Source organism: Heterocephalus glaber, unplaced genomic scaffold, assembly GCF_053883595.1.
Source record: "Heterocephalus glaber isolate CG9 unplaced genomic scaffold, H.glaber_assembly_v1.0 deba00001429, whole genome shotgun sequence".
In the NCBI taxonomy this organism is placed as follows: domain Eukaryota; kingdom Metazoa; phylum Chordata; class Mammalia; order Rodentia; family Bathyergidae; genus Heterocephalus; species Heterocephalus glaber.
The window spans coordinates 19,149,258-19,163,351 of record NW_028258294.1 but is presented as its reverse complement, the minus strand read 5'-3'; the positions used below and the strand labels follow the sequence as shown (position 1 = coordinate 19,163,351).

The window sequence follows — 14,094 nt, the reverse complement described above, 5'->3', positions numbered from 1 at the left end:
TTCTTTTGCAAGAAAAAAAAGAGTTAAAAATGTCAAAGAAATAATTTATCACTTTATTGAATTTTATTTTACTTAGATAAAATACTGAGGTAATAAAAAAGAAATACTTTGCATTTTATAAACTAAAAAATAACACTCCTGTACTTCTCAAGTACCTCAGTAAAGAAAGTACCAAATTAACATTAATCTACTACAGGTTGTAAGTATAACATATTCATTTTTTCCTCAGTCATCATATCCTCCATGACAAAGGACTATATTAGTTATACAAAATTACCTTCTTTTTCTTAGAAAAGGCAACTGTTAAAATGAGCTACAAATATCAATAAAAAGGAAAACCAACAACCACTATTAACACAAAACACATGAGCCAATTAAAAGGGGAAATACCCTTTTAAAATGAAGTAAACCTCAACACTAGAATCAAACAAACAAAAAGTCATTTTGTGGCAAGCAGAATTTTAAAGATATCTTCTTTAAGATTCTGAAGCCCTGATTATTTAATCAAACAGTAAACTAGGTACTATTGTGAAGGGACATTGCCTCTCTGGCTAATCTAATCATTTGGGTCCTTAAAAAGCAGTGTGGTTTCACTCCTTGAAGTCATAGATGCAGCAGAATAAAGAAGCAGGTGTGATGATAGGCAGGGACATCAGAGAAATGGGAAGCATGAAAGGAATCAATTTGTTATTCCTTGCTTTATACCAAACAATACAAGCTACTTTTACAGCCAGATAATGACACCAAACAGAAAGGAAATAGGAACCTCAGTCCTAAAATGCCGTGGAACAAAACTAGACTGACTTTTGGAAGTTGATTTTTCCCACAGTCTCCCTTGTAAGAGTTCCAATGGCCAAAACATATTTAGATTAATAAATGTTGTAAGCATACAATGATAATACATAGGTGTTGTTTTTTAAGCTGATAAATTTATCACAGCAGTAGAAAATCAATGTATATTTCCTATGGCATCCCTTCCTCTTAGACACATACTTCACATGTAGCTTCAACAATGGAAGCAAGGTGCATGAGATGGGCTGACAGTACAGAGAAGAGAGGAGCATTGGAAAACTAAGAAAGTTGTAAGGTTCAAAAAACCTTTGTGATGGAAAATCATTACAGGTTTCTACTTTCTTTAGCTATTCAGTACTTATGGGAGCATGCATCTTTCTATTTCAGGTACTTCAATCCACACTGCATAATATCATTCTCAAATAGTTCCAGAATATCAAAATTAAATCAGAATTACAGAAGTCAGAAAATCCGGTACCATTATTTTTTTAAAATGCTAGTAGTAAAATGCAGTCGATTTTGCCAGCATTGTTATCTTGCATTATAGGATTAAACCAGCTTAAAAGTTTTGAAAATTGTTCTAGTAACTTAAATCTTCAAATCAAAACTACTTTCACAAATACACCTTCATAAGCTACTAATTTAAAGTTTATTGTTGCAAAAAGGATTACTGAAACTTAAGAATCTTTCCTTATAAATAAGAAATTACATTTGAAATCAAATCTCTAAACTTTCACTAAAAAGAGCTAGGTGTAGCAATTGCTCTGTAGCAATTTGAGATTATAAAACTTAGGCATACCATAAAACCTCAAATTTTACATTAAAAACTTTATTAATAAAACTACTTGACCAAATACAAAGTCATCTAACCATACAATAGTATATATATATTTTTTTTCTGTGAAACAGTATGGTTTTAGAAGTATATTAAACATTCAAAGCAGTTAAATATTTAAGTATCATGAGTTTTTCAGTTAATACTGATAAACCTTAAATGTCATTTGACCTGGGAATGACAGTAGCATTAACAGAAATGTTCTAAAGAGTTGGTAGAGGGCCAGACTACTAAATCATGACAAAGGTCATGTGCAACACGGCACAAACCACATTTTAAAAAACTAAGCAGTTGGGAAAAAGAGAAACTCTTAAGAACCACTCTGAAAATTGTCTCATTTTACTTAAACTTGCATCCAAGTTACTGGAACAGATGGAAAATATATAGATAGTTGGAAATATACCACACAGTGATAAGTGCTATGTAGAGAATTTAAAACAGGTTGATGTGTTAGAACTGATTAAATGCCCCATAAAATTTATCTGAAAATGTAACATTTTATGCTAACAACTAAATGATATGGAGGAGCCATCTATAAAAAGAAGAGAGAACATACAAAGCAGAGAATAGAGATGCCAGGGCTGGATAACTTACCGCAGTACAGCAGGCAAGCAAGAAGTACAAGATGAGGTCAGAGATGTAGGAAAGGGCCAAACTGGGGGGATTATAATCCTGGATAAGGAATTTGAATTTTATTCTAAGTGTTTTGAGAGGACTTTGAAGATTTTATGCAAAAAAAAGAATAGGTTTAAGTTTCAAAAACATTACACAGCCTTCTGGAGAAAGGAATTAAAAATGAAGAAAAAATGAAGTAGGGGAAAACAAATGGGAAGATAGCCCTTAATTTCACATATATTTATAGTACCTGCATATTCTAGAAGCTGTTTAAAGCATTGGACACAATGATAAAACACAGTTTGAGCCTTCGTGTAGCATATGTTCTGGTTGAGGGGACCAGGCAATTAATGAGCAAAGATGTCAGACTGCAGTAAGTTAAAGGAAAATAAAGCAAAGGAGGACACATAGAGATGAGTGAGTATGCTATTTTATACAAAATGCTGAGAAATGTTCCCTGAAAAAATAACATTTGAGCAGAAAAGTGAGGGTGATAACTTGGGTAAAGATCAGAAGAAAAAATGGCATGTGTAATGTCCTGATATGCCAGAAACACATTAGCAGCCCTAGAAAAATAAAAAAAACAAAGTATTATGTTGGGAAAGGATTAAACAAAGAAGGGTAGGAGAGGAGATTGAAAGGAAATGGGAACAGAAGACATAAGATCCTGTAATACACTGTATTCTGAGCAAGAGATGTGTCATTAGAAGAGTTTGAGAAGAAAAGGGACATGATCTACTTTATATTTCAAAAGATATGCTAGCTGCTATGTTGAAAAAATAATAGAAGTGAGGAAGGACAGAAGCCTGAATGTCAATAATCTTGTTCATAAATTGGAACAATGTGTATATAATAATGGAAGTATGATAAGTGAGTGAATTTTGGATATCTTCTGAAGATAAAGACAAAAGATAAAAGCTATGGTCTAAATGAGGTGAGAGATGATGGCAGCTTATTTAGGTTCATCATAATGAAGTAAATAAACTTTTAAGTTTTACAGTTAGAATCAAGTTCTGCATTGATCACAATACTCTACAACATCTATTAGACATTTACAAGAAAACATCAAATAAGCATTTGGATACCTGAACCTAGAATTCTAGGGATGGAAATAAAAAGATATGAGATAGTAAATTAAAGATGCTATTTAAAGCTAGGGATTGGGTGAGATCACCTAGAGGAAGAATATATAATAATAAAAAAGGAATCCAGAGGAAGACTGTAATTAGAGGAAAATTAAGGGGTCAAAAAAAAAGAGAAAAGAAATAATTTTAAAGTGTTGTAAGATGAAACATAACAATAAGAGAAAGTATTTAAAGAAGGAAAAAAAAAACTGTTAAAAAATGAAGATAAAAGCATAACAGGATACAGCAATGTAGATGACCACTGACCTTATTAAGAGCAATCTTTTTTTTTAATTAGTACATGTTTTCAGTACATAATGATTACATCCATTATGGGAAGTTTGTATATGTTTATAACACATTTTAATTCTTTTTTTTCCATCTCCTTCCCTTCCATCCTTTCCCCTTCCCTCCATCTCTTGGTCCCCTTCCTTTTTACAAAAGATCTATCTTTCTGTTTCCTATTATCTTTCATTTTGCTCTATAATTTATTTATATTTTAGGTTCTCATATAAGAGAAAGTATACAATATTTTGTGGAAACTCAGGGTTTGAGGTCTCAATAGAGTGAGCTGAACACAGAATAAGACTTGAGGGCCAGGGATTTAGCTCAGTGGTGTCGCTGCCTGCTACGCAAGCACAAGGACCCGAGTTCAATCCCTGTTACCAAAAAAACGACCTGAAGTGGATTACTCTGGTTTCTAGCTATAGTCAATACGTTCAATAGTTGTGTAGAAGTTATGGTGGTAGCTAGGGAGGAATTTTTTAAAAACAGATGATACTAAAATATATTTGTATGATGACAGAAATAGGCCACTAAAAAAGGTGAAATTCATGATCCAAGAGACAATGATAATGGCAGATATGGATTCTATCAATTGGCCTTTGGAACAAGAATATTAATTCACAGCAACAGGAAATAAACCAGAAGCATGTGAATACCAATGCAGGGAGTTGGTAGATTTATTGATGGGAAATAAAGAATCTTCTTATTGCTTCTCTTTTTTAAAAAATGCTAATAAAAAGCTACTTTGACTAATTTAAGTGGAAAATGCATAGTTGGTTTTCATACATTAAGTGGCAAATAGAGGGAGAGTTGGTTTTCATTTTATTCTATTCCTAGAATATAGTTATTATTCGTGTAGGAAAATATCAAATGTTTCAGTTACAAATAAAGTACAGTGATAACGACTTCTTAAAATAGATACAAGTTTCAATTACTTCATTCTATAAATTCAAAAGTAATATATTGTAACTCTCAAAAAAGTTAAGACCCTAAAAATGTGCTTTACAAATTAATGGCTCAGCTATCAAACAATTTTAAATATAAAAATTGGTTAAAACAGGCTTTAGTAACCTGACTGTAATGAACACCGATTGTTATAGCAGAAGTTTTCCTCTCACTTCTGGCAGCAGCTCTTTCTCCATCCATGGCTTCTTTTAAAGAAGCTTCAAGTCCATATGTTTCTGGTGGGATGAGCTGCTCAGTAGACATGTTCTCCAACTGAACAAATCAGTCTTTTCTTGGAGTTTTTGATGGTGAAACTGGAAAGGAAAATTTCTCTTTTCTCTTCTATCCCAAGGCTTAAAATGTAATTTAGGTCACAGCAGCCTTACCTACCCGAATATGAATAAAGCCTTGTAACCTATAAGCAAAAATTAAAACAAGAGGCTAAAACTTAACATGAAAGGCAGAGAAAGATAGACACAAGGAAAAAAGCAACAGAGATTTGTGTTTGGGGGAGAGAAAAAGAGACAAACACCAAGTATTGGACAAAGAGAAAAATTTGATATTACATGAGCCCATGAAATCAGCCGGCACAGAGATCAGCTCTAGCTCTTCCTTTCTGAGTTCTGGTTACTTAAACCAACAAGTTCCCCTTTTTCATCTAAGAGACTTTGACATAGGTATCTTTCACTTGCAACCAAGAGTTTGGCAGATAAACATTCTGCCAGATATGAGAAAAAAGACATCTGGTTGTCTTAGTCACTTTCCCAGCTGGCACAAAATACCTGACACTCACAACTTAGAGAAGGAGAGGTTTGTTTTGGATCACAGTTTCAGAAATTTCAGGCTATGTTTGGCAGGTTCAAACACAGAAAATGGCATAGTGGAAGAGCCTGTGAGGGAGGAAAGCTGCTCATATCATGGCAGCCAGGAAGTAGAGAAGGAAAGAAGGAGGCAGGGAGGGAGCTACACTTTTCCAGATCACTCTACCAATGACCCACACCTACTAAGGATCCACCTCATAACAGCAAGTTAGTTGTAGCACCTCAATAATGCAATCACTTGCCACACTTCTAAGTACATGAGACTTTGGAGGTACATTTCAAACCCAAACCACAACACTGATAGATAAAACATTCTGTGAGAAATACATTACCAGAGACACTTCCTCCCCATTCATAAGCAATGAAAAGCACAGGGTATTTACAGAATCATATTTAAATGCCCATCACAAATCAACTGATCAGTCCTAAAGGCAACTCAAAATACAGTGGTACCTCGGTTCATGAACTTCTGGTTGCACCCGAACTACAAGCATATACTACCTACTATGCTTGCAGTTCGGGTGCAACCAGAATTGTGGAACAAATTCTGTGACCGGAATCATGGAAAGAATCAAGTTTGTGAATAAAGGTACCACTGTACCTGTGTGTGTGTGTGTGTGTGTGTGTGTGTGTGTGTGTGTGCGCGCGCATGTGCACATGCTGGTAGAGAGTAAGGCAGAAGTAAAGAATATTCTGGTAGAGAATAAGGCAGAAGACAGGCATCTTGTGAAAAACTGAATTTGTATTGTGTCCCCCTAAGAAGGTATGTAAAAATTCTAATCCCAGAACTTCAGAATGTGACCTCATTTGGAAATAAGAGGCAGATACTGTTGTAGATATAATTAGTTAACTACACTTGAGAGTAAAGTAGCCCCCTAATACAATATGACTGGTGTCCCTACAAGAACACAGTCATGTAAAGAAGACACACAGGGAGAATAAGATGTGACAATAAAGACAAACATCTGAATAATGCAGCTGCAAGCAAGGTAACAAGAGATGGCCAGCAAACCACTGGAATCTAGGATCAATGGTCCAGCTCTTGAAAAGTGTTGTACTTACCTAGAGTTTTACATGCAAACAGAGCCATGGCACTTTGCAACCTGTCTGGTCTTAGAGCCTGTACTACAAGAACCTTAAAAAAAAATGCAGAATATTTTAAAACAAACTTCTGACAATAACTTTTACTAAATAATAATTTTAACTAACTGAACAAATGTTTATTAAAATATGTGAATACTTAGCATTGTTATAAAGTGTTTATTATGCTTCAAACTGTCACAATAGGTATATAACAAGGCATCTCTTTAATATCCAAAGTATTACCAAAATCTATTTAAGCCTATCATCTAAAATAAACATATGGTAAGCTATATCTTTAAGATCTAATAAATGGCTAAATGGAAGGTGAAAATAAAAGAATATAGGCAAAGAATTTCTATTGACAGCAAATGGAAGCCAAAAATGCTCCCTAAAATCTTCAAATCTCTACCTTTATACTAAAACGTATATATCTATGATAATCCTAGATGTTTAAGTTTTCATTCCTACATGTTTCATTCTTCATTTTTTAAGTACATTTGTTTCAAAAGAATTCACTGTATACAAAGACTAAGAGGGCCAGGGATTTAGCTCAGTGGTTCCGCCGCCTGCCTTGCAAGCACAAGGTCCCGAGTTCGATCCCTGGTAGCAAAAAAAAAAAGCATCTTACAAAGACTACGAGTACATGTCCCACAACCAACAGCCTAAAGAAGAGATAAATAGAAGGGTCATTTACTAAAGCATAAATTCCTGGGGAGCTCTCCCTCTCTGAGACTTTTCATCTAGCCGAAATATTGAGTGGAACCTACCAGTAGATTTCTTCATTCTATTTTGAAATTGAATTAGGAAAACTATTCTTTCCTCACGTAGGTCTTTTCCCTAGATAAACTCTGGAAAGTGAGTGAAGACTCTATATAATTTGTATCTTTCTTTCTACAAGATCCTTTTCTATTGTAATATATGTTTGGATCATAAGCAGAGAGGATAACAAATGCTACAGTTGGAGACATGCTACTGAGAAATTTTGCCAGTGATTTTTCTGGATAAGGTGGCAAAAGCAGAAAGGGCTTCTTCTGACATTGTCATTAAAGGTTATATAATAATCTAAAAGCAAAGCTTTCATTTAAATGAATTCTGAATGATAAGAAACATTAAATGATTTTTTGCATTTGGATAACATTACATTTTACCTGCTGAAATAAGGAGACATTCTTTGCAAGAATGGATGGAAACTCTTGTTCACACATTGAACTATGATAGAAAGTACGCCACAGAGCTACATCGTCAAAGCAAAGGGTCTGAAAAAGACTTGGGAGAGCAATCTAAAAAATAAAAATAACAATATATAGTGAGCTACAAGTAGATATATGTACATGCATATATTTTGAAAAAAACTGAAAAAGCAAATAAAAACCAATTATTAATATGTTTTTACTTTCTGCTTGGCTTATCTAATCATTTCTAGATCAGACACAGTACAGTAGATCCATTCCATGTTAAAGACAAGATTAAATAAAACATTTCCAAAGCAGTATTAAATCAATACTCATAAGTTAAGAAATCTTTTTTCTACATAAAAACGTTTGCACCTAGCTATCTCCACCTTGTGGAGAAAAGAAAGGTTGTCATTAAAATCAAGTACACATTTTAGAGACTCCCATAATTACATTGCAAACATATGTCAAATTTCATGTTAATGTCAACAAGTGTGCTCTCTCTCTCTCTCTCTAATAAAATTTTGATCAGCCTCCACTGAGCTCTACACAATTAAGCTTCTTAGATTTCACGTCCTTCCTTGTAAAATCCAACTTTGGCAAGAAACTTAGTTTAGTAAGAATCTCTCCTCAGTATCTGATCAAATTCTTCATCCCCTATCATTGGTATCTTATCACCATGAAAGAGTTCAGCAAAAATCCTGCAAAATCCACTTAGCCAGAATTTTCCCTTACTCTTGTCCCCTATGTTTCCTGATAATTTTCTATTTACTGATTCCTATCCTATTCCTTGACTATGAATTCTACTTGTTCCACTTGAATTCCTGTTCCCACTTGTCTGTGCTGTTGTTGTTTGGTTTTGTTTGTTTGAGGCAGGGTCTCACTATGTAGTTCAGCCTGAACTTGATCTCACTATGTAGCCCAGACTGATTTCGAATTCAAGGTGATCCTCCTGCCTCAGACTCTCAAGTGCTGGGATTACAGGGGTGTGCCACCATGCCAGCACCATGCTATATTTTAGAGTTGAGCCCAGTTATACACTGAGGTTTCTTTTGTAATAATTTTTTAAAAAATAAAATGTATCTTTCCAGCTTTAGCTTCTTCTGTGTAACTCTAGTTTTCAGTAGCAAGAGTAAATCCATACGTTTTTTTCTAAACTATATGCATTTATGTTCCTATTTGTGAGTATGTTGCTTTTTCTGTCTCAAAATGTTCTAAAGGCAGTTTGCTACCTCACAAATTTCTACTCAGTATTCAATATTCGCCTTAAACAATAACATATTTCATAAGTTTTCCCAAACATATATTTCCTCTATGTGAATGTTTAATCTTCTCAAACTTTTTTCTAAAGTGTGAGCTGCAAGATCAGAAATATAAATCTGTACAGATGGAGATATTTCACTGAAAATAATAGGGAATTTAGAAGATCTATATCTGAAAGGTAGAACTTCTTGTAATATAAACCCAAATTGAGCATGTAAGGGTGATTTATCCAAACATCAGTATTCATATCTAATTAATCCAGTATATTACCCACATTTCGTTATGTAAAATTAAACAGCAGAAAATTAACAACTTATAATTCAACTTAATTTTTTTAACTTAATTATTTTTAATAAATGATCTAAGCCTGTTAGGATAACACTTGATAGTAGTCTGTTAACTTTAATGACAATTAGTATATAAGTTCCCATTGCCACTACTTTAGGTGTACTACACATTATACAACCATTGTGTGTTTGGCTAGAAATCTGCACAATTTATGAGGCTCTCTAGCTCCACATTAGGCACTGGGTCATGGCTGTTGTACTGTGCCAGCCAAATCAGAAGGTAATTCCATGATATGTTCTCTATACAGCAAGTTTGTTCCTGGCAGTCTCTTTGTATATAAAATATACATTTGTCATTCAAAACAGATTTTATTCAGGGCTACTGCAATAGGGGAAAAGAGCTAGCAGTATAAAATGAAGTTCAATTCCATGTGGGCAAATGGGAATTTTAGCCAAGAAGTTGGGAGGGATCAGCCTTTAGAAAATCATCAACAGAAAACATGGTCAAGGTCCTCAGTTCAATATAATAGGGTAAGGAAAGATTCTGGATAAACCTACTAAACAGCATTCTGGAAGGCATGTCAAGGTGATCAAGATCACCTGGGGGATGGTGGAAGATAAGGAAGCCAATTAGATATCATGACTGATCAGATACGGAAGATGAGAGAATTCTGATTAAATCAACCAGCCAAGATCCCACTAAAGCAGATACACAAAGAAATACATGGATAGGCCTAGAAGAATGTCTAGGAGGTTGACTAACATTTGGTCAGGCAAAGACTCTTTGTCATTGGTACAATCCTCACTGGCAGTAAGCACCAAATAAATGACTAATGAAGAAAACAATGACTGATATAAAGCAGAATTCATTTATTTAATTCAACAAGTATTTATGAAAACAATGCATAAAGAGTAGTAGCAAGAGTCCAGATTGTGCTTCAAGGTGCCCAGTTTTGAACCCAGCCTCAACTTCCTAAGTGATTATAAGCAAGTGCCCCTTAATTTAAAGACAAGAGTAGATACCGCCTAATGTTATTGGAAATACTTAATGTTACTGGAAATATATAAATTTTGCATAATGGTTTGAACACAGTAAGCCATCAATAACTGCTAGCTAAATTTAACGTTTATACCAAAGACTAATGTAATATTGTAACAATGTGGAAAAAAGCAGAAGAAATAAGGGGAAAAAAGGATGGATAGATAGACAAACAAATAGACAGTCAGGTGGGCAGATAGAATTAAAGAGAAGTATATTTGTCTTTCATTTCCCATAAAAATACCACTTTGGCCTGAGTAAGAAAAAAACATAGAACAGTTGAGAGTCAGGGGCATGGAGAAGGGGTGAGGGGAGGATTCTATATTTGGAAGACCTATATGTTAAAGGTATTCTATTTTGTGAATGAAAGACTTAATAAATTAAATATCGATTAAAGAACTAATCATAATAATCCTTTGGTGTGTCCTAACTGACCTGTTCATAGAAATATCATATTCATAGAAATACTCATAGAAACCTATTCATAGAAAGCTGTTCACAGAAATATCAAGAGTATGAATAAGCAGCACATAAAAAATGTCAACAGAAATAACTAAAATATACAAAAAAATAAAAAATATCTCTCAATGCAGAAAAAGAATACCTTTAATGTTGCCACTGCCCAGGTTCTTTCCTGATCTATCCATGATGGGATTTGATCACGTATTTTCTGTTGAGAATCCTTTAATAAAAGCAATTATTTTCCCGAGTATATCTGATATAAAGTTTTAAAACAGCAATCAACTAGCTATTTTTATGAACACTATTTTGAAAAAATACTCATTGTTTGTATTATTTCTTTATATTTTACAAGTCACCATGACAAAATTCTATGTAACATAAGGTATTGAGAGAACCACTTAGGCAACTGATCTATATTCACTTATATTGTATTTAATCTTCCACAAAGCTTCAGAAAAACTTAAATGTCACAAGAAATTTTCATAAAACATATTATTTTTAATTATACTCTGCATTCCATATATGATTGAGATTCTGTTATATTTTCAGTGTACTGATTGAAGAATGTTATCCATTATTTATTCAAATAGAAAAGTACTAAAAAGTTGAATTTGAATAAAGTTCTCAAAAGTTTTGGAAAAAATTTTTTAAACTTTAATTGCATACAATTTTTTCCTACTTATTATACAATGTTTGATTTTTCCTAAAAATTAAAAAATTTTTCTTGGAGCAAAATACACATTCAGAAAAAAATCAACTATATTAATTTCCTGGTATTTAATATATTCTCAAAAGAATGTAAGTCTTCAACATCATAAAACATTTTAAGCCCATTTTATGAGAGGGCACCAGAGGCCAGGACATAATTCTCTAGTCAAAGAATAATTGCAACAATAATTAAAAACTCATCTGAAGCAAATTATATTTCATGAAGCCCAACTAGAACTATTTTCTCTGAGTGGAATAATAAGATTTTATTTTAACTTACGGCTTTCCGCAACATATCTCCAACAACCACACCTGTAAATGTATCCCATTCCTATTGAATAAAAATAAGAAAAACATAAAAAAAAAAACATAATAACAAAGTTATTTTAAATTTTCTATAAGATGGCTTACATTGCAGCTTTCTAAGAACACAGGGAAAAAACTACTTCCACATCTTTAACATTATAAGAATGAGGTCAAGAACCAATATTAAGCATTAATGAAAACTACTAGGAATAATTTTATTAAAATAAAAATATAGTCATTCGTAGGAAAATGAACCCTAAGGCTATAATGCTAAGTGAAATAGACATAAAAAGTTAAATATCAGATGGTTTCTCTGAGAACCTCCAAATATAAAGGATTTAAAGAGTAAATATAAGATAGATGATAGGAAGCAGGGAGGTAGATTGTTTGCAGATAGGAAGGGGACATAGGGATGAAGACAAAAGGGAGGGAGAGAAGAAGAAGGAAAAGGGGAAGTAAAAAGAATTAAGATACAACATGTATATATACCAACTCCTCATGATGAATGTATTCATTATATATCACAAACATGTACTGTACTAATAACATTTTTAAAATTATATCTAACTACACTATACATGTTAGTTTTAACATCTAAAATTTAAATGTCTAATTGAATTAATATTTCTTCCTCCTGTTAATTGGTTCTTTTATACGATATTCCTAATAGATAAGCACTAAGGTACATAAAAATTTTAAAATTGTGTGTTACGTAAAATTTAAAAAATAGTTCCATAACTTACCTTTCCTTATAGAATGGGATGATTGCCATTAATCTTTTTTAACCATAGAATCAAGAATGACAAAGTGTTACAGGATCTAGTGCTCTAAGAAAATTTATGTCTTCTCCTGGGATTCCCCAAAGTTAGATAATAATAATTTGTCATACACTAGACAACAAATAAAAATATATGAAAATTTGAGAGCAATATGAAAAAACTACCAAAGTAATATGCTTCCTGCCTTTACCTGCCCTGGCCACCTACTCTTCTATGTAACTCTAAATTTTTCTTCCTTCAATTTGACTTACATTTTCTTGAAAAAGTTCAGGATGCATGCCTCGAACAAAATGTAAAGCAAACATCAATTGGTCAGCCTGCAAAGAATAACAGATGTTAATATGCATTTTCTAAATTTATGTCTTGGGAAAAGCATAGTCTAAATTTTGACTCATAAAAATCTGTATGTTGTCTCTCTACTGCCTACTTTCATCAACATAAGAAATGACTATTCAAATAGCATCTACAAAGGATAAACACTTATAAATTGAAGATGGAGGAGATAAAGTGTCAAAATTTTTAGAGAAAGTGCTGAAGCTGACGTGTTTGAGATCTAGGTTAGGGAATCAGCTTTGCAAAGCAGGTTTACCTAAACTCTTGCCATAGATTGCCTAAACTCTTGCCTGTAGATTTCACTAAAAAAAAAAACATAACGAACATACTTAGCCAGCCAAAATCCAATTGTGAGGTTTCCGTAAGTTATTACCAATCAGATCCACTTTCATGCATTAGCAATCTTTAATTGGTCATTGTGTGGATGTAAACAGACAGGTAACTCATGCAACTACCATAACTGCAATATTTTCTGTTTCCTAGATACTTACTAGCTTCCTAAGTTAAACAGGAAACGCTAATGAATTCTTCACTTTCTACTTAGAAGCCTTACCAACTAACTCCAATGGACACATACATCAATGTGTTACTGCTTACAAAAAAGCAGCAAAGTTAAAACATGAGTAACTAATTGAGATTAGATAACGCAAAAGAAACTACATGATAACCCAACATTTTACAGTTGATACAAAAGCAGAACCAAAAAATGATTATGTTGTGCTTAGCACAGTTTTAAAGTGTAAATTTAACTGTGGGGCTGGCAAGGAGTCTCTAAACAACAAAATTAACAATGGTTCCACTGGATACATGCCAAGAGTTTAGGCAAACCTGCTTTGTAAAACTGGTCCGCTAACCTAGATCTCAAACACATCAATGTATAAAGCATCAATGAAATTCAAAGTATAAAATCACCTACATGAGAAAATAATCTACTATGACAAACATCATTAGATATGTCAATTGAAGACAATAAAACCCCAGGAACTTCAAATAATAGAACAGTTTGTAAGACACTATATAGATAAAATAGTTAAGACCTCTAGAAAGGAATAACACACCTCAGAAGTAAACACTATTTCTGAAAAAGGCAGATGGAAGAAAAAGGGAAGGACTTCTGGAAAAAAATGTATTTACCAAAATTAGACCCAGGTAAAGAAAAAGCTAGCAAGATATAAGTGAAATGGCAGAAAAACCTAAAGAAACTACTCACATTAATATAAAGCAGATTTTTAAAAAAATATTTAA

At 33.2% G+C, this 14,094-nt stretch overlaps 1 protein-coding gene across 12 annotated transcripts in view; it reads right to left on the bottom strand.

The window, feature by feature from the left end:
* Positions 1-14,094, bottom strand: part of Dync2h1 (dynein cytoplasmic 2 heavy chain 1) — a 333,458-nt gene that overhangs the window by 153,730 nt on the left and 165,634 nt on the right. For 11 of the 12 annotated variants that reach the window (XR_015451638.1, XR_015451639.1, XR_015451640.1 and 8 more), the window contains 5 exons: positions 12,768-12,833; positions 11,712-11,762; positions 10,866-10,943; positions 7,649-7,780; positions 6,480-6,552 (listed from right to left, as the gene is read on the bottom strand). Coding sequence is in view for 9 of the 12 variants with exons in the window: in XM_021251564.2 (XP_021107223.2) it covers positions 6,480-6,552; positions 7,649-7,780; positions 10,866-10,943; positions 11,712-11,762; positions 12,768-12,833 (400 nt within the window). In the remaining 3 variants the exon portion in view is untranslated. Of the gene's footprint in view, positions 1-6,479; positions 6,553-7,648; positions 7,781-10,865; positions 10,944-11,711; positions 11,763-11,852; positions 12,628-12,767; positions 12,834-14,094 lie in introns of those variants that run through there. The other variant, XM_087212342.1, reaches the window with a different exon arrangement.